General features: G+C 51.2%; 1 protein-coding gene and 1 non-coding gene across 2 annotated transcripts in view; both read right to left on the bottom strand.

Annotated features, from left to right (window-relative positions):
* Positions 1–20,897, bottom strand: part of CDH23 (cadherin related 23) — a 421,218-nt gene that overhangs the window by 241,987 nt on the left and 158,334 nt on the right. Inside the window, exons 7-8 of the mRNA XM_064374253.1 lie at positions 8,596–8,790; positions 4,664–4,792 (exon numbers count right to left, since the gene is read on the bottom strand). Coding sequence (XP_064230323.1) covers positions 4,664–4,792; positions 8,596–8,790 — 324 coding nt within the window. The remainder of the gene's footprint in view (positions 1–4,663; positions 4,793–8,595; positions 8,791–20,897) is intronic.
* Positions 20,671–20,774, bottom strand: LOC135274032 (U6 spliceosomal RNA). Its single transcript, XR_010341849.1, has one exon. It is a non-coding gene; the product is annotated as a U6 spliceosomal RNA (small nuclear RNA).

Below are 20,897 nucleotides of genomic sequence, written 5' to 3'. Positions count from 1 at the left end.
GCTCCAGTGCGCAGGCCTGCAGGGGCCCAGCTGCTTGTGATGAGAGAAGCCGGCAAGCACCACAGATGGTTAAGGGTCTGACTCCGCTACTGTGTGTGTTTGAATCCTTTGGGTAAGTTACTGGTAACTGCTTGCTGCCTTGTTTCCCCCATCTATAAAATGGGTAAAAATCACAATCCCCACCCCTCAGCAGCTGATACATGTGAAGCACTCAGAACAGCACCTGACACACGGCGAATGCTGTAAATGTGTCGTTACTATTAATTTGGGCCTTTCTTGGAAACCTGGACTTAAGAAATCCAAAGACTGAGCATTAGGGAGGGTGACAGGAGCTGCAGGCTTGCAGGGAAGAGCCGGGGCCAAGAGGACCCTCAAAGAAGGGCAGCTGCCACCATCTCGGGCAGTGCATCTGATAACAACTCGAGGGCCTCTTCTCAGAAAATGCACATCCACATGGATTTCTCCAGAGAATTTCAGCAAACTCAGCCTCCCCAACGCCCACATTAATCATTTCTACCTAGAGGGAAAGGGTTTTCTGTGCATTGTGAGGACAGCTAGCAGCCTCCAGGGCAGAGGTGGCACTAGTGGAGCATCTGCAATGTACCACTGCAGGGGGCACCTAGCAAGGTTCCCCCTCTCTCTCCTTCCTCTTATGGGGCTATGTGTGAGCAAACTGAGGCTCAGAGTGCTCAGGGATTTGCTGAGGGTCACAAGGTACAGTGGGGGGTGGGGGTTACTAGGGAATGGAGGGCCATGTGGGGTGGGCCTAGGAGACCCCATTGCTCTCTAAAGGAGGTGAGGGCTCAGGGCTCTGCACCCAGTGGGTGTGCCAAGGTGAGGAGTGGGTGAGGTGTGTGAGGCAGCTCCAGCCTATGAGGCCTGGGCAGTGAGAGCACAGTTGAGAGAAGCTGGACCTCTCCAGAAGGGACCATGTCTCTTTCTTCTGTGCTTGTCCCCTTCCAAAGATGCCCTCGTCAGGAAAGCCAGGGACGCAGGAGCCCAACAGGCTTGTGCCTGGCCTCAGGGGTCCATGTCCTCTTCCTCCTCAGCAAGCTCAGCTGGGACACCCCCCACCCCACTTCCATGATGGGATTAGGACTTGAAAGGTGAACATGCAGCTTGCTTCGGGAGGAGGAGGCGTCCTTGCGGGGAGCAGGCTGGTGGGGGCTGAAGGGGACTTCCGATGAGAGCTGCCACAGCAGATTCTGAGGTAGAAAATCCTATTTCTCAGTCCTTAATTCCAGTCAATTCCAGTCGAAGGGCTGATAGGCATCGGCTGGCAGTAATTTGTGCAGTTTATCCGCTCTTTTCACCTTCTATCGGCCCTTCACTGACGGGCAGGCCGACATGCTGCTGCTCGAGTGAGGAAATTAAAATCTGATGCAATAATCCCAAATAAGAAGGATTTTATTAGGTAATATATACACTTTAGATGAGGCATGCTAGCCCGATACGCTGATAGGGGGAGGCGTACATACTGTGAGCCGCAGATAAAGGCGGGGGTGGGGGAGAGTGGGGAAGTGTCCAGTGGGGGCCCTGGGGCAGCAGAGGCAAGGCTGGGAATGGGGATGCCGGGATCCTCTGGCCTGGGAGGCAGAGCAGGCCCGGGTGATTGCAGCATTAAATTAGGGTTCTACACTGTAAAGGGACATGGAGGGCCCAGATCAAGGCACAGAAACCAATTAGCAGCCGGGAAGGATCAGGCCAGGAGTGCAGAGGAATCGGCCTACAGGAGGCCAGGGAATGGGAGAACTCCTCAAGTGTGGAGACCAGAGGAAGGACAGAGGCATGTGGAAGCACAGGCGGATTCTGTGGGTGCCCGGCCAGGCTGGAGAGTCTGAAACCCTCGATGCACTGCCTTTTCTGGCTCCCCTGGCCCAGCCATAAGCCAAACCTGCCCCACCCAGACAGGGGGTCCAGCAGCTCCCTGGGCATTGGCCTTAGTGCCCTTGTGAAGACAAAGGAACAACTCTGGCAAGGCAAAAAGACATCAAGATCCCTGCACCTGAGAGAGGAGAATCATAGCATACACCAACAGATGGAGCATCAGGAGACCGGGAGCTAAGGAGGGCAAGGGTCTGGTTTGCTGAGACTGAGGGGTAGCCCTAGCAGGAACCTGTGGGATCATCCAGAGGGCAGAGGGTGTGGCTTAGCATAGGGCCTGCACATGGGACCAGCCTCATCAATGTCTGATGGGTGCATGAAAGGATGAACAACCGACTGAATAGGATGGACAGCTCAGAAATCTGCAGTTCTGAAATAAAAGCATGCAATGGTTAAACTTATTTATTGCACTAAATACTAAAAAAGATACTAGAAAAAGAACAACCCAGGGGTCTCAGGGGACACTCACACCAGGAACACACCTCATGCCAACTATTACGACTCTGAAAGGAAGCTGAAGCTGGGAGCCCCAAAGCAACCTGGCTACTGTAACTGACCAGGTCACTGCCCAGCGTGGTTGAATGTCTGCTACTTGGCAACACTTGCTATGTGTTTTACGTGCATTATCTTCAACCGTTAAAACCCTGAGGTGAGGGAGGCACCACTGCAGGCACTATTAGCTCCCTTTCCCAGTGAGGAGCTGGTCAGGAGGCCGTGTGACTTAGCCAGGGTGAGTACATGGCAGTGCAAGACTCCTCTGAGCTCCTCTGGCTGCCTGGCCACCACCGTGTCCTGTACTTCAATCTAGTTGGCCTTGGGCATCTTCTCTGCACTTAGCCCTGGGCATGACGCTCTGGAGACCCAAAGGAAGGCTGAGATCATGTCCCAGAGACTCAAGTGCCTTGATTACTGGGGGCTCAGAAATAACCCACATATATAGGTAACATTGCAGGTGAGACTATAATTAAGTGGAAAATTATGTGGCATGGAGAGAGTTAATTCTACCAGGCTTGAGGGAGAGGATCTGCCATCTCTGGGACAGGTGGGGAAGAAGCCAGGGGAAAATTTCTAAGAAAGAGAGTGAACTGGGAACCAATGTGTAGGTGTACTCTGGGCTGGCAACAAGAGCAGGCATGGGGTGGAGAGGGTGCAGGATGATGAGTGCACTGGTCTGCCCAGGGCAAGGGTGCCTGTTCATCTGTCCATCCTGTAACCACCTCCTGAGCACACACTGTGTGCTATGCCCACAGCAGACCCTGTCCCTGCCGGACTGCACACTTCCAGTCTATCATGGGAGCAGGGTGGAAGCAAGGTGTTCAAGAGTGCTGAGCACTCAGGAGACATCCAGGGGCCATGAGCAGATCGTGGGCACTGCCTCATCAGAAAACAGCACGTCAGGGCTGATCTGATGCTGAGAAGGCAATGGCCTGGCAAAGCTGGGCTAAAGGCAGAGAGAAAGGGGGCTGGGAAATTCATGGGAAATGGGCTGGGCCAGGCTGAGAAGAGACAGCCTTTGGTCTCAAAAGCTGAGGCTCCCACTGCCCACAAAATGCTAAGAAAGAGAAGGCCGGGAAATTGGGGGCATTGATCTGTCCCCTTCTACTCTCAAAGCAGCTTCAAACACTCAACAGTAGCAGGCCAGAAAGGATCTTGCTTCTTAAAGCCTCCCTTTACACCTGCCCCAAGAAGGAAGTGCCCAAATGCCAGCACCACACACGAGGAGACTGGGGCCTTGTGCTGTGAAGGGGCCGCCATGGTCTCCAAATGAGGGGTCAGGCCTAGGAGCACAGCCTGCACCCCGGTCAAGGCAAGCTTGCCTGTCACTCAATTCTGTGAGCTGTGCAGAGGTGCGGGTGGGGCGATGAACAACCATGAGCCTTAGGCAGGTGCCTCTTTGCTCCACAAGCTGAGTTCTTCCTCTAAGCACACTGAGTTCCCTCAAAAGAAGGGGCTCATTTTTATTCCCACAAATGCTGTTCCCTAAGCTGATGTCTAGGGATTGTGTCTGCCCAGAGGAGGTGTCTTTTTCTAATTTTTCATCCCAGAGTCGGTGTTACATTCAAGTTTGCACAGATGCACGAATGGTTATGAGACTAGACATGCCTCCTGTTGCCCTCCTGGCCCACAGCTGAGCAAAGCTGTCCCATCCACAACCTTGCAGAGTGGGCTGTGGCAGGCTTTGTCCTCTAGGACACCCATAGGTAGCCGATCTACAGGCTATCTATGACCTTGAACACACCGGGAAAATCAGGAGCCTTTCTTGGAAACCTGGACTTAAGAAATCCAAAGACTGAGCATTAGGGAGGGTGACAGGAGCTGCAGGCTTGCAGGGAAGAGCCGGGGCCAAGAGGACCCTCAAAGAAGGGCAGCTGCCACCATCTCGGGCAGTGCTGATCAGCAGACAGAGACAGACTGACAGGTCAGGGGCACGGCTGAACCACATTGATGCTGTACGGAGCTGGGCTATGTCCAGATCCACTCTCCAGCCCAGGCCGGATTTTGTACAGCATCCCCATCCCTCCACATAAGTCTGCCTGAATGGCTCCCCATTGTTTGCCCTGGAAGCCTTTGTTCTTTGCCCCATGGAACCCCTGGGGTAGAGTGAGAGGGTGAAGAGATGGGTGTAGCATGAAGACAGGCTGAGGTTTCACTGTGCCAGGACACCCATCACTGCCATGCACAAGGACCGGGAAGGAGCCAAGGAGGAGCCCGGCCCACTAACAGGGCCCACCCTTCACAGGAGCGTAGAAGGAAGCCCCTCAGGGCCAGCGGGTCTTACCGGAGGAGAATGCTCGTAGATGTTGGTGCTGTAAGGCAGGTTGATGAAGATGGGGTCCATGTCCTGGACGTCTGTGATGATGATGGCCAAGTTGGCCAGGGTGGACAGAGGCCTGGTCTTGTCTTGATCCTTAGAAAGCAGAGAGAACACACAGCCTTAGGCTGAGGGATGCTGGGGACACTCACACACATACGTACACACACAGACCTGTACTGTGTGGCACATATGTGCAAAGACATGGACGTGCGCATACACACCCATGCTCTTACACTCCTGCAGGGAAGGGCTGAGTAAAAGGAAGCTTAATAACTTCTAAGAACCCATGGTGATTTCTGAGCTGCACAGGAAAACACAAACAGCATCCCCAGGGTCCAGAAAAAGGCAGCTTATCCAGAGTGACAGCAGTGCTGGGCTACAGCTAGATCTCCAGCCCCTACCAGCCCAGGCCTGACTGCCCTGGACCTCTGGTGGTGGGATGACTAGCTTTGGGTAGATATGGAGCCACGCTCAGCCCCTTTGCTGTGTTCAGCTGGGAGCCACCACCCCTCTCTGTGCCCACTTCCTGCCGCTACTCAGCCCAGGGCAGCAGGGGATTGACTAAGATGGGGACTCCTCGGAAGAGAGGCCACAGACGGGATTACTCTGGCATCTGTGTCTCTGCATTCATGAGTCCCTTGCTCTGGGCAGGGGATTTACTGGTCAAGCGACTTTTCCCAGTCTAACCAGCAGGGGGAGCTCCAGGGTCTGTGACATTTGGGGGACTCCAGGCAAGAATCCCTAGAGCTCACGCGGGCCATCCCCCTGTAGCCAGGCAAACAATATTTAAACCGTCAGTTGGGAATTTCATTCTATAAAACCTCGCCAATGCATCTGTAATCCCAGCTACTCAGGAGGCTGAGGTGGGGCAATAACTTGAGCCCAGGAGTTTGAGGCTGTTATACACCAAGATGCACCTGTGAATAGCCACTGCACTCCAGCCTGGGCAACATAGCAAGACCCCCATCTCAAAAAAAAAATTTTTTTTTAATGCTTTGCAAGAAAGAAAACCCCAAATCTATCTTCTACTGTTTAAGTAGCCTGCTGCAACTGAATAACAATAGCCAGCACTAATAGCAACTGCAGCTTTGTACAGATGACATGGCAGGCACTGAGCAGGCATTTCACTCTCATGTGAAGTTATGATGAGCCCATTATCCAGATGAGTTAACAGAGACTCAGAGAGCCTGAGTAACTTGCCCACAGTCATACAACTTGTAAGTGTGTAGTCAGAACTCAAACTCAGATCCTTTCACATAAAAATTTTCCATTAACAGCTTTGACTTGGGGCTCTAACATCAGTTCAGTCTCTTAATTTTCTGGGTAACCTCAAATGAGTTCTTTCTCCCTCTGGGAATCTGATGTCCTTTTCTGTGAGATGAAGGGGCTCAAGTGAATGACCTCTAAGGCCCCTCGGGCTTGTACATTCTCTGAGCTAAGATTTGAGGAGCGACCGTCTCCAGGTTAGATCTCCCTTGGTTTATGTGGGGTGACTTGAATGATGCAAGGCATTCCTCATGTTCCAAGAAGGCTGGTGCCTGCTCCTGGTCTGCAGAGATGGAGCTGCAGCGCCTGGGAGGAGAAGGGAGGGCTGGTTGTCTTTTGGAATCCTCAGGGGCAGCCAAGGAGAGGGTGGGAGGGCCTTCAGGGGTGGGAGTGGGTGCTGCAAGGAAGAGGAAGGTCTGGAACCAGGAGGTGAGCAGAGAGGCTCTCAGGGGACAGCCTCCCAAACTCTAGGATCGGGGCCCGCAGTGCAGGCTTGGGCACTGCTCATGGGGAGAGCTCCCAGCCAGGGACCTGAATCACCACCAGGCACCCGGGGCTAGAGGGGGAGGGTCAAAAAAATCCCCTGACCCCTTGGACAGGGGATGCCAGTGACTCTGATTTGCCATGACCAGGCTTTTGCAGGCAGCTGGCTTTTGTCCACTCTGGCACAGGCCCTCTCTGTCCCATACCTGGGGCTGCAGTCCTATTCAAGCCACAAATGCCCATGCCCAGCCCACTCTGGACTTTGTGATGGGGAAAGGGGAGGCATCCTGGCAGGCTCGCAGCTGTGACTCTGGGGTCCACGGCTCTCAGCAGCTTGTTCGCAGAGGATGCCTCAATTTCCCCACCCTGGTAACTGCTCAGTGGTGGCCGGGAACTCACATTGTTCCCATGATGCCAGGCATGAGAATCTCCTTCCTCGGGGAAAGTGCTCAGCAGGCAAGGGCACAGTGCCAGCCCCAAGAAAGACTCGGTGTCAGCTCCTCCAAAAGCAAGGGAGAAGCCATCTAGAGAGGTACTTCTAGGGCACCTCCCGTTTTGCTGCTTCCAAACCTGATTTCTGGGAGCGTAACAGCAATTTAACTGTATTCATCATCCCAGCTGGAGCCCAGGCCTCTTGATAGGCCGCCACCCAGATTCTTGCCTGTGTCCAGCTCTGGTCTATTCCCCACGGTCCAAAGCCACTTTTGTGGTGGATGGAAATTATCCCACAGCGGGCAAGCATCTGTATGTTTCTGGGCTCAGGTGTGTGCAAGCAGTGTGGTGGAAGGGCAGCGCATATGCGGGTACCAGGCTGCGTGGAAGGTGCACACAAATGTGTACAAAAAGCGGGCTTGCAAGTCCCCTGGACCCCCGAAGTCAGTTTTACAAACAGCAGCACACACCTTCTCCCAGGCAACTAACACTTCACGAGGGGAGAAGGAAAGAGTGTAAGTGTCACCTGCAGTGACCTCTCCATAAGCACTGGGCCAGGGGCAAACAACTGGCTCTTGACGCCTCTCTACATCTTGGCCAAGCCTTGCAGCACCCCATGTTTCAAAACTGGATTCTCAATCCAGTTCAGATCCAGAGCCTTGGATCTGGACCCTGTGACCTGCCAAAGAGAGCCCCCAGCACTGCCGGCAGCCCCCCCAACAGCTACATGGGCCCGGAGTGGATGCTGTGTGTCAGGCAGATGGGTCCTGGAGGGTCAAGAGGGACTTAGGTTTTTTTGCTCTTGGTGTAAGCTTTGTTAACAGAATCTAAGGGACAACTGGCCCTGCTGCCAGCAGATGACTCCAGCTATGCCCTGAGGCAGCAGCTGGGAGCAGGGAGAAGGGGTGGGCAGGGGGAGGACCCTATTTAGGGTGTGGCTTGCCTATTCCCAGGATCTCCCAAACAGCTGGCACGAAGGGCATGCTGTGATGTTCTGGAGACCTGGAGACGTCTAGCCATGAGGCACGGTGGTCGGGGCACTGGACTGAGAGGTGGACAACCTGGGTTTGGGTTCTTGCTCCTCCACTACTCATGGGTTGTGTGACTCTCAACAGAGTCAGCCATCAGATGGGATAATTACCCTCTCCTACCTTCTGCCCTTGACTCACTCATCTTGGAATTCCCAGGGGCCAGCAGCATGCTTGGCACAGAGGGGTGCTGTGGAATGTCACCACTCCATGGAGTAGAGCCAGGATGCCTGAACTCCTCTGGGCCCTGCATGTTGGATGGTGTCAGGACACGGCTGGGTGAACACCTCTGTCCTGTGTCCTAGAGAGCAAGAGGCACCCTGCATTAAGAACCTCTCAAGGAGGTTACCCGAGCAGGCTCTGGGGTCAGGCTACTAGGTGACCATGGAAAGTCACTGAATTGTTCCTGTGCCTCAGTCTTCTCATCTGCAAAATAGGCGTCTTAACAATACTTATGACACAGGGCTGCTTGAGGTTTAAAGTCCATTCGAGTGCTCAGCACAGTGCCAGGGACACAGCACAAAGCCTCAGTAACGCTGGCTTCAGGTCTACCATTACCCCCAATGGTAGATGTGAAGATCCTCGAGTGTGTGCAACTGAGACAATGTCCCATGGGACTGCCCCATCACTCTCTCCCAGCGTGGGAAGAGGCAGCTGGGACCGCGGTTCCCCAGTGTGGAGACTCACTGTGGCGTTGACTGTGAGCTGGTAGGCCTGTGTGGTCTCGTAGTCCAGCTCCCGGATCACCGTGACGGTACCACGGGCGCTGTCAATGGCGAAGAACTGGGAGGGGGGCTGGAAGGAGTAGAGGACGCTGCCCCCTGCCCCCAAGTCAGGGTCCGTGGCGTTCACGATGAAGATGGGCGTCCCCACCGGTGTGTTCTGGGGATGAGAGCACAGCAAGCACAAGGGTGAGCCGGCGCGGGGCAGCTGCTGCCAGCATGATGAGTCCCCCAAAGCCCATTTTCGCCACGTCCCTCAGCCAACCAGACCCCAGGCCCTGGCATTTTCATTCTAGGAGGGTGCCGAGAATTTAAAATGCAGTATCTTTTTTTTTCTCTTTTTCATTTTTTTCATGGCCTCCTGGTGGCTGTAAGAGCACCAGTTCCAAAGATGATTTGCTTATCCTAGAGTTCTGGATGAGGGGGTCTTTGGGTCCCCAAACCTGTTTCTTGGCAGTTTTGCTTCCTCTGTCAAATGCCCTTTAGCTGCCCAAGCTGCAGGTTTTCTTTTTGGGGACCCAACTCAGCCCTCCCTCCTGGCAGCCCTTCACAGACAGACCATGTGCTTAATGCAGTGGTGCTCTTTATGGGGCCCGTGGTCAGGCTGCAAAGGGCCCTCAGAGAACAATGCCCTGGGGCTGCTGAGGCTTCTGTCTGGGTTTGTGGATTCACCCCCATCAGCAGGCGAGTGTCAACCTGAATGGGCAAGTTCACGTCCTGCCTGTTCCAACCACTCTGTCCCCTGGGACAGGAGGCAGATGCAGGGGCTCCCTTTCCTCCTCACCATCCGTGACTCCCCAGTGCCCTTTGCACAGAATACAGGCTCTCGTGGTCCATCCCGGTCTCCCCCTTCACATTTTATTTCCTGGTGGCACGAAGCTATTTGTACTTCTTGAACCCAGCAGGCTCCCTCACACCTCTGGATGTCTGAATGTGCTTTTCCTTTGCTAGGTTCCCCTGCCCTAGCTGCTTGGAAGGTGCTCATTCCCTCCAGAACAGAATCAAGTCTGCAAGGGGGCAGCGCAGACAAATGCTAGAGTTTCAGGGATGGACAGACCATTTGTTGGAATCCCAGCCTCGCTATGTGTCTTTGGGTTAATTACATAATCTCTCTGGTCCTTGATCCCTTCTCTGTACACTGAAGCTAATCATATCTCATAGGGTTAGTGTGAAGAATACATAAGCTCATGAGTGTAAACATTCCAGCACGTAAGTGCTCAGAAGACGGGAGGTGCGATTTTAATTTCTGGAAACTTGGAGAGGCACAGACAAGGGACCTTCAAGTGTGGGGCAGGGAGGTGTCAAGAAGCACTGATATTCACGGTACCGTCCAGAGTGCTCCCTGTCTACCCACTCCTCTTGCCCCATGATCTGCCCACAGCTGCCTTTCCCCAACCCCCAGGCCCTCCATGGATTGCATCTCCAGGCTCTCTTGCTGGCTGGCTTCTGGTTGGCTTCTGCCAATGAGAAGTTCTGGTAGGAGCTCCCAGAGCAGGAGGAGGAGTTTGGGGTCTTACTTCCCCACCCGCTCCAGTTTCAGCCTAGCAGGCTCTCCTCCCCAGCCCCAGCTCTCAGTGGGCTCTGCGAACACCATTTTCCTCTCCTTCTCCCTTCAGCCCAGAGGGTAGTAAGAACTTGCCCCTGTTGCTAAGCCCTCGGTGCCTTAGCACCCCTTATTTCTACCCCCACCCCACCCACTCCTCTGTGACTAGTCTCCTCACGGAAATGCCTTTATTGGAACTACCTGAAATTAACTCTTTCCTGCTGGGACCCTGGTGGATACAGGTACCCTGAAAATATGTGCCCCGATTCACCATGTGCAAAGCCCTGGACACTCAGGTTCCCTGGTGCTGAGCTCAGTGAAGCCAGACTCATCCCGACATGCCCTCCCGGGTAGCACTGGCCTTGCAGAGACCTTTCTGAGGTTCTCAGCTAACCCACAGTTCTCGATCCTGCCCTCTCTCTCTCTGTAGATCACACATAAGTGCCAAAGCCAGGTCCATGAATCCAGAATGAAACACTCCATGGGGGCCCACGGTTCCTGTCACAAGAAGAGGTGGCCACACTCTGATTTCAGAGCTGCCAGCCCCTGTGTGGTCGCCGGCCCGCACTTCAGAGCACTTGGCCAGTCTACTCAACACACCCTGTAAGAAGCCGGCGCCCAGAGGAGAGGGACGGCTCCCGTGAGATGTCAGCTCTCCAGCTCCCTGCCTCAGGGAGGCGAGGACATTTGACTATCCATACTGCATGGTCTTGCAGGGAAGGCTCTCTGATCTTTCTGCATCTGATCAGGGGATTTAAGAGCAAGATTCAGGAAACGTTGGAGAAGGGAAAAGAGAAGCGATGGTTTCCACGTCTGACCTTCTTGGATTATGTTTCATGCCCTGTGGTGAAAACCCATTTAATTTCTGCATAACTTAGAAGGTTTTACATGGGCTTGGCAAAGAGCCATTCATATACTTAGAAGGGACAAACTATTGGAGAGAAAAGAATGCTGACTTCATGCATTTCAGGTCTTGGGCACCATGCTCTATCAGGGAAGTAGATGGGGGCGCTCATCAGCACATACATGGGGGGCTTCTCCGAGCACCCAGCTGCTGTTCCATGGAAATGCACAGACATGCACACAGGTCTGCAGACTCAATGCAAGCAGATTTGCTTTATGGGGCCAGGTGCATCTGGGTTTCCAAGTAGGCTACCGGGAGCCACACTTGGTGGCTTAGAGCATGAATTCTGAGTTAGACTCCCTCACTTTGAGTCTGGGCCTTTCCCCTGGGAAAGCTCAGACACATGCTGTTAAAACCCTTTTTGGCCTCAGTTTCCTCATCTGTAAAATGGAGCTGTTAGCAGTTCCTACCCCCTAGGGTTGTTATGAGAAAGAATTATATGAGATAAGGTGTAAGAAAAAGAGTCTCCCTGGGTCAGACACACGGCAATATTGAGCAATACTCAATAAATGGTCATTGTGCTTATTACTATAGTAATAAAATACCATTACAGGCACGGTGAGATGAGCCCCACGGAAAGGGGGAAGTACTAGAAATAGCATAAACAGTCAATGTATCTCTTCACCATGAACTTGGGACAAATGGGCACCTTACAGTTCAGAAAGAGAACATCTCTGATTGGATCCTGGCTGCTGAAGATAGGAAGAGGATAGAAGAGCTCCAGGAGGCCCCCCAAATGGGTTTGAGAGCCTGTGAGGGGAGGGATCTAAGGCAGGGGTGAGAGGGGCACTGGGAGGCCTCAGAAGCTCCTAAGCCAGGAAGCCAGTCCTGACCATACACTACCCTGGGATGGCTGGAAGGCAGGAGCTGGAAGGATCCATGGGGTCATCCAGTCCAGCCTCCCCATTTCCTAGGGTAGACTACAGATGTGAAAATGGCCCAGAGAGGGGATGTGCTTTGCTCCAGGTCTTGCAGGTAGCAGAGACTGTGAGTGGAAATCGGGTGACTTGAATCATACAGAGTGCTCTCTCTACCCCCAAAGAGATGCCAGCCGCTGCCTCCCCACCCCCACTCCCTCCAAGAACAGCTGCTCCCTATGATCACAGCTCTGCTCTAGGTGATGGGTCTAGGCACTCATGTTTGTTCCAAGTGGCTTTAGACTCAGGACACATCAATCAGGTAGGGCCTGAGAAATTAAATATGTTTTCTCTGAGAATCTGAAAAGAAAGATCTTTGTTATCTGGCTGGCGTGGGCACCAAGACAGGCTGAAAGTCACACACAAGCCACAGTTACAGGGTGGCAGAGATGCCACAGGCAATCAAAGGAAGCCTATCTGCAGCAAGGGGAGCAGAGCACAGTGCAGGAGAGAAAATGGAGACGAGGGCCTCCGAGAGCCTCCCACCCTGGCCGTCCCAGGCCCCGCTGACTTTGTCTCCTGTCTGTGGCTGAGGTGCTGTGACCTGCCTGTGCCGTCCTTTCTGTGGGCACCCCACTTGCTCATGCCGGCCTGCATGGGTCTCAGCTCCTTGCTCCTGCCAACAGAACATGCCCAGCCATGGGCAGAGACTCCTCATTTCCATGGCACTGCCCAAGGCTCACCCTGACCCTCTGCTGATGGGATTCTACCTCTTTAATGCCCACAGCAAGCAAAGCACCAGGCCACCGCTCCTGGACTGCTAATAAGGGCACAGTGCCTGCCACAGGAGGCTGCAGGTTACAATGGGGAGAAGAATAAAGGGGTCTGGGTGAATGTCGGCTTCCTCTGCTTTTTAACTGTCCCCAGACACTCCTTTTAACATGCAAATCCAGACGGAAGGCAATTATCAGCATGCTGGTGGAGAGGTGGCCAGACAGGCAGGGGAGGCTTGATCATGGGCTGGACACAGTCAGCCAGGATAGGCCTAGAGGAGAGGTGCTCGGCAGGGCCAGGCTCTGCTGTCCGAGGACAAGGAGAACGGGTAGAAGGTGTCACCCTGGTGTTAGGGTTGGGGCTCAGGGCGTATAGAACCATGGGCTGGAGTTGTGGAAGCAGCACCTAGAGGACCGTTTCAGCTGGGAGTAGGGTCAGCTCTCTCTAGGGTCCTCTCTAGGGCAGCTTCTCCTCACACCTCCATTGTGGAGACTGTCCCTGGGTCCACCTTCTTGCTGGAAGGGAGCAGTTGTGGTCTTTGGAAGAACAACCCCATGGGGCATGATGACTTCTGCTTCTGCGGGAGGCCTCCTGACACGCTTCTCTGCCCCACCCCTGCTTTCCTCCTCCCTTCCTTCATGGTACCCCCCCTGCCCAGTCCCACCTACCCTCTTAAAGCTTCTGGGCCATTTCAAGTCTCCCCACATGTACACCCATGCCTTCAGGGGACCGGGGAACATGTCTAGGCATTATCCCCTTCAACGTTCCTGCACCTGCCAGGTTGTCCATCTCAGCAAGTGACCTACGCCATGCAGGTCGCAGGCAGGGCAGGTCCTGCCTCTTCCAGCTCCCATTTAAGCTCCACATCACTTCTGATGGACCTGCTGTAAATGGGCCACCCTGCGCAATTCAGAGACAAATAAATCTTTTTGCTACTCCTGGGGTGACAAGGGAATAGACTCTGGGAAAGTTCTGCCGTGCAAAGGATCTTGTTCGTTAATAATAATGATAAATAGCTCACTTCTCACATGCAGTGTGAGTTACATTACACTCCAGGCCTCTCCAGAGGTGGCTCGGGTGCTCACTGGGGTGAGGGAGTGTGTGCAGTGAGGGAGAAAAGGCCAGAGGGAGAGGGGCAGAGAGGCAGGAGGGAGGAACCAGAGGAGAGAGCAGTAAAGAAAGGGGGAGGGAGGAGGGGCAGGGAGAAGGGAGAGCACCTGAACACAGAGAAAAATAGGATGAGAGCAGTGAGAGGGGCAGGACTGAGGGCCAGAGTGAAAATAGGACGAAGAGGAAAGAGAATTTGCAAAAGAAAAGGGAGGAAAGAAAATTTGCAGAGAAAGGAATGAACTGAGATAGGAAAAAAAAAAGACATAGAGGAAAAGTTATGAACAGAGGAAAAGATGTACAAAAATTAAGCAGCAAGGGAAAAGACAGGAGAGAGAAAGAAAAGAAGGATGTCACAGCCTCTCATTTTTGGGGTGCACCCAGTCCCTTCACTCCTGTAAGATTTATGCTGTACCCTTGACCAAACTTTGGCAAAAAGCCAAATCTCCATTATAGATGCCATCTCTAAAGGCGTTATTAATATTTATGGAATGCTTGCTAGATGCTGCTACAGTCTTTAATATCTTATTATAGAGCCTGTTATAAAATGCATTAGGAATAAATTCCTGACAGATGGAGTTCTGACAAGGTGCAGGCGCCTCAGTGGATCAGAGCTGGGAACAGAGCTTCCTGTGCTGCTCAGAGGCTGAGTCCCTGCCCTCTGGGGCTGGGTGGGGGAGGGGAGAGGGGTTACCAGGATTCCACCCTTCCCATCCTCTGCCCTCAGTTGCATTTTTACATACACCTTCACTCCCTGCTTCCTTTTCCCAGATGGGGAAAATGGAAGCTCAGAGAAATGAAGCCACATGTCCAAGGTCACACAGATTTTAAGTAGTGGAATCAGGATTCAAAGTTGGGTCACCTTTCTGTGCCCAGACCTCAGGGTTCCAGAGATGAGGACGGAGAGTGGGCTCAGAGCCCCTCCTCAAGTGGGACTTCCCAGTCTGGAAGGGCTGGGGGTGAGGGTCGCAGCTGAAGAGGCCTCTAGGTAAGAGAACAGAGGGTCGGTGGGGGAGCTTTAGCCAAAAAAGAGTTTCGGAGGGAAGGAGGGCATTTCAAAATTGCACACTTTCACTGAGAATAAGGAAATGGGCTCCTATTGGAACAAGAAGAATTCAGGTCAGAAGCAAGGAACTTTCTGAACATGGGCTCCTGGGCAGAGGAGAAACATTTGCACTTGGGTTCCTGTTGGACGCTAAAGCAGGTGCCTCTACACTGGTGACTCTGGAGGCCTGCTGGGATACTTTGGGAGGATATCACTTCCAAATATAAGGGTTTGTGGCATTCCAGCTTATCGGGGAGCAGTGATGGAGGAGAAATGGGGTCTATGGGGAGAGGTGGGCTGTGTTTCTTTCTGAAATGAGCAAGAAGGCACTTGAGCGCAGGAGGAAAAGGTGCACACAGAGGACAGTGTCGGGGGAGAAGCAGGAGTGGCGAGTTCCCACAGGGCATCAACACATATCTCAGGGGGCCCCACTCAGGTCAGGGAGGGGCACACTGTGTGCACAAACCCATGTGTGCCTGTACTCCAGCATGTCTGTCTGGAGGAATCGGGAAGAGATAATGTGATGACATCTCTTCTTTCTACCAGTGTCTGCTCTCTTGGGTGATATGTACTTGATCTAAAAGGTGCCAGGTATGTTCTGGGGTGGGCTGCCAGCTCTGTGGGCTGGGCCCTAAGTCACTCACACCTTGACATGGTTTGAGGACATCTCTCTGGGCCTAAGCTGGTCTCCCCAGTTGTTCTGGTCTCCTCCAGAGCCAATTCACTGCCATCTCCAAGTCCCTCCTCAGAGTCCCCGTTTGCAGCCTCCAGCTGTGTACCGGCTTTTTGGAATCCCTGGAAGACACTCATCAGAGTGCTTATCAAATGGCCCTCCCGACCTGCTGCAGACATCCTGGACCTCCCCCTCTTTCTCGACTCCCACTCCTCACCCTTCTCTTCCTCTTTGCTGTTTACCCTGGCCACCTCTTCAGTCCCGGCACCGTCACTTGTGCATAGAAGGCATTCAATAAATGTTTTAAAAGAACTGGGATTTTGTGGTAAACATGGCAGATTGAACACAACCATTTATTTCTGTTTTTGTCTCAGCCTCTCACCAAAATGACAATAAGGGAATTAAAAATGCATAAATCCACAAGGGCAAAGAGAACAGGAGAGGAGATAGCAGCAGATGAGAGACATCAACAAAATTCTGGAAACTGGAAATGGATGGGCCAGTTATAACTGCCTTAGGAGATGGGCAAGCTGAAGCTCACACCTGCGCCTCGGAACACTGGAACAGCTCGGGACTCCCAGACACCACGTGATGCTGAGTGTGAGGGAAAGGGGTGGGGCTGAACAGCTTTAAATAGAGTGGTTAGACTCCCAAATCCCTTCCCCAACTTTTGCAGAAAATGGGAGATTTAAGTGAGTTGGGCTCTGGACTCATGGCTGGAAGTGGAACCAGGCACTGAAAACAGGGAGGTTAGGAGGAAATCTGTACCTCCCCGCCAATCCCATCCCTCATCAGATCTCTTTAGCCATTCGGCCTCCTAAAGACTCCAGGCAGGAAAAATGAAAACCGGTACAAGAGAAAACACGAACATGAACATGCTGCAGATCCCTTGAAAGAACAGCCAGGCTTTCTGGTCCCGGTCGCAGAAGCAGGAAGACGAAGGGAACGTCATCGTTTGAGAAGCGTCGTAGTAAGACGCACATGTTGTGCCGCTGCTGTAGCTCTAAGGCCTACCACCTTCGGAAGTCGACCTGCGGCAAATGTGGCTACCCCGCCAAGCGCAAGAGAAAGTATAACTGGAGTGCCAAGGCTAAAAGACGAAATACCACTGGGACTGGTCGAATGAGCCACCTAAAAATTGTATATCGCAGATTCAGGCATGGATTCTGTGAAGGAACAACACCTAAACCCAAGAGGGCAGCTGTTGCAGCATCCAGTTCATCTTAAGAATTTCACTGATTAGTCACGCAATAAATGTTCTGGTTTTAAAAATAAAAAATAAAAAATAAAAAAAGAAGAAAGAACAGCCAGGTCCTTCTCTAATCATCCCATAATGGAGCCCGCTGGCTAACAAGCAGTCCCAACCATGCCCTGCTCCACACATACACAGCAAGCTTCCAGGCAGCGGCATGTGAACTCACTCGTATATATGAAGAGCCAACTAAGGATCACTAAACATTTGAGAAAAGCCTCTAATGTGAAAGACAGAGTGAGAAAAAACAGTAAACAGGAATAACAACTATAAGCATCTTTAATATCCTCAGAGAGACAAGACACAACATCTTTGGAAAAAGAAGATTCCAAGAGGAAAAAAGGCCCAGTAGAAATTAAAAAACACAACAGAAGGGTTGGAAGATAAAGAAATTTTCCAAAAGTAGAAACAAATTCAGAGATGAAATGGGGGAGAAAAGTAAGAAAATTAGAGGAGCAGTTCAGAATATCCAACATTCCAGCTAATAGGAACTCCAGAGTGGTGGCGGGCGACGGGGGACAGGCCAGGCACAGTGGCTCATCCCTGTAATCCCAGCACTTTGGGAGGTCAAGGCAGGTGGATCACTTAAGGTCAGGAGTTTGAGACCAGCCTGGCCAACATAGTGAAACCCTGTCTCTACTAAAAATACAAAAAATTAGCTGGGTGTGGTAGTGGGGACCTGTAATCCCAATTACTTGGGAGGCTGAGGCAGTAGAATCACTTGAACCCAGGAGGCAGAGGTTGCAGTGAGCCAAGATCATGCAACTGCACTCCAGCCTGGGCAACAGAATAAGACTCTGTCTCTAAATAAATACATACACACATACATACATACATTAACGTAAAATAAAATTTAAAAACCCAGAGTAAATGAAGGAGAAGAAATCATCCAAAAAGTAACATAAAAGAATCTCCCAGATCTGAAGGACATGTTTCCAGATTGAAAGAGACCACTATGTGTTCAGAAGAAACATGCATACTGAGGCATAAAACCATAAAGTTTCAAAAACATTGATTATTATTTTTTTTAATCCTGAGACTTTCAGAGAGAAAACAAAAAGGCCACATGCAAAGGATCAAGAGTCAAAGTGGCACCAAAGTTCATAACACTGACACTATAGGCTGAAACACTAAGGAATAAAAAACTTCACATTATAAAGAACACTATTTCCATTCCAGAATTCTATACCTAGCCAAACTATCAACAAACAAATGCATAGCATGAACATATTGTTCAGATGAAGTGAAAAAAAAAATTCCCATGAACCCTTTTTTTCTGAAATTTACTGAAGAGTGTACTCCATCGTAATGAGGGTATAAACCAAGAAAGAGGAAAATATGACATTTATGAAACAGGATCCAATAGAGGAGAAAGATAACAGATTGCTCAGTGTGATTCTCTTTTCCTCCCCAACAGCCACCCCACATCAAGCCTCCAGAATACCACACAAGTCAGACAACAGCTGGTCCAGGTTGCGACAGGAGGGTGGACACTCCAGTGAGAATGTTGTTAAAACAAATGCAAACCAAATTTTTAAAAATCAATATACTTTTAATATGCTGAGAAGCTCCCTAAATCAAGCATTAAGGAACACTAAGAAACAAACAAACAAAAAGAAGTGATTATTAATTCTAGAGAAAATAAAAGAGGAAATATAATTACAGTATATTATGTGGCTCAGCTGTGAATAACATTTACATAATCATAATACTGTGTACACTAAATGCTGTTTTAGCTAAAAAGAGGAATATAATTATGTTTGGAGGATGGATAGTGAATGTTAAAAGAAGGGTGTTTATGTAGGATGTATGTATGTTAAGAGTAGGGCGTAGTGAATGTTAGGAGTAGGATATATGCTCCAGTTGTTTGTGTATAGCAAAGATAAGGTAGAGGATGGTGTAAAAGTAAAATTCTCATCCTCCATAGGTGGAAATCAATAGATAATATTCAAAATTAAAACAGTGTATAAGCATGTGGTTTAGAAATAAGAAAGTAAATATCAGAAATTGAATGAGGTTTTCTCAGGGTGGGAAGCAGGAGTCAGAGTGCTGCGGCTTTTATTATAAGCTGAGCTATGCTATTTGACTTTTAAATTCATACATATATTACTTTGATAAAAGTTAATATCAAAACTAAAAAGAGTATTTCCCTATGGCTGCACCACCAAGTGGCCTCCTCCCTTTTTGTTCCTTTTGAGATCAGTCTTGCTCTGCTACCCAGGTACAGTGGTGTGAACCTCCGCCTCCTGGGTTCAAGCAATTCTGCCTCAGCCTCTCCAGTAGCTGGAATTACAGGCATGCATCACCATGCCCAACTAATTTTTGTATTTTTAGTAGAGACAGGGTTTCACTATGTTGGTCAGGCTGGTCTCGAACCCCCGACCTCAGGTGATCCACCCACCTTGGCCTCCCAAAGTGTTGGGATTACAGGCATGAGCCACCATGCCCAGCCACCTCTTCCCTTTCAACTCTGTCCCCTGTAATGGATCCTGAAAGTCCCTGCCTTAAAGCACTCATCCAGCATCTCATTTTCCTCACAAACATCATCATCTGCTCCTCTTTTACCTCCAAGGCAAAGTCTCCCAGACCTTGACTGTCACCATAGTCTCATCGAACCTTCTCTCTTTAAACTCCTCATTCACTCCTGCTCCACTGAGGCCCTCGATTTCAGTCCAACTGTTCTACGTGCCAGCCCCAAAGCATGGTCCCCTTCCATGCCGGTGCTCATGGTGCACCTGTCTCTTTGACCTGCGTTCCTTTGGATATTTCCCATAGGCAGCAGAGGTCAGACATCACCACCCAATGACTGACACTCCCTCCCTTCTGGGAAAAGGCTGTTGGCTCCACTCAGGTTTCTAGCACACATGCCTGGGTCTGGGGTGAGACACCTGTTCCCTCACCCCATGCACACATGCTGGACATGCAGGGCTAGATGGAGTCTCAACAGAGGGACATCTGGGGCCTCCCTCCCTTCTTCTCAGGAGCTCAACTTTCAAGACCAAGTGTGATACCCAAGCATGAAATGGCCCCAGTGCCTTCCTCTTCAGAGACAAAGGAGCGCCAAGGCAAGTTTCCTTACCCCTGCCTCCAACCCAGTGGTCTTCCTGGAGAATGAATGACAGTAGACTTTGGAGATCTCCCAGTGCTACCTGCCATCACTGACTACATTCCAGAGCTGTCCCTGCACCCGCCTCCTCCAGGCTCCCCCTGCACCCTCTCACTTGCAGACAAGCAGGAGCAGAAGGAGGGGGCACATGGCAACAGAGGGCATAATGCCTCAGGGACGGACGGCTGGCCCAACTGCCGAGCAGTTGGCTAAGGGCTGTGTACAAAGAAAAAGTGGACAGGAAGGGCCATGATGACGGTGCAGCCCTGGTGCCCACCCTGGCCCCAGCCCCCAGGACATCTGCTTTAAACACCAAGCAGCATGTACCAGGTACCACTCCCTCCCTCGTGGGCTGGGTTTCTGTTTTCCTCTCCATGGAATGGGATGAAACCAAGAATAAAGGCATGAGTTGGGAAATCCAGTTCTTAGCTATTTAGAGTCATACCCTCATACCCCTCTCTGGCTGGAGTTATTGGTCTGATTGGCTGCTGGAAGCCTCATACCCTCCTGCCTTCCAGGAGGGACTTGGAAACAAGCTTCTGGAGACCACGAAGGATCTGTGTGGTGCTGTATGACTCTCCATGCACATTGGCCTGATTAGGAAAATCCCAGAACAGCTGTCCCAAACTCTGGGTCACAGTCCAGCTGCTCTCCAATAACAATCTTCCTGGCTTCCTTCTCTGTAGCTATGCAATGTCAACACAAACATCCGATGCCTCAGTGTTTCCATCCAGGAAATGGGTACAGTAATCCCTATACTATCTTTTTTTTTTTTTTATAAAAATATGGAACACTTCATGTATTTGCGTGTCATCCTTGCGCAGGGGCCATGCTAATCTCTGTATCATTCCAATTTTAGTATATGTGCTGCCGAAGCGAGCACCTTATACTATCTTCTATATAGTGCTGGGGTGGAGATAAAATGAGTGAACTATGGAAACATATTTTAAAAAATCAAAGGCAAAAAAAAAAAAAATCCTCACAACCTTCTGCAGAGGCAGAAAAC

Source organism: Aotus nancymaae, unplaced genomic scaffold (assembly GCF_030222135.1).
Source record: "Aotus nancymaae isolate 86718 unplaced genomic scaffold, 86718_ANA_hifiasm-v0.15.2.pri h1tg000010l, whole genome shotgun sequence".
In the NCBI taxonomy this organism is placed as follows: domain Eukaryota; kingdom Metazoa; phylum Chordata; class Mammalia; order Primates; family Aotidae; genus Aotus; species Aotus nancymaae.
This window is presented reverse-complemented; position numbering and strand designations above follow the sequence as displayed.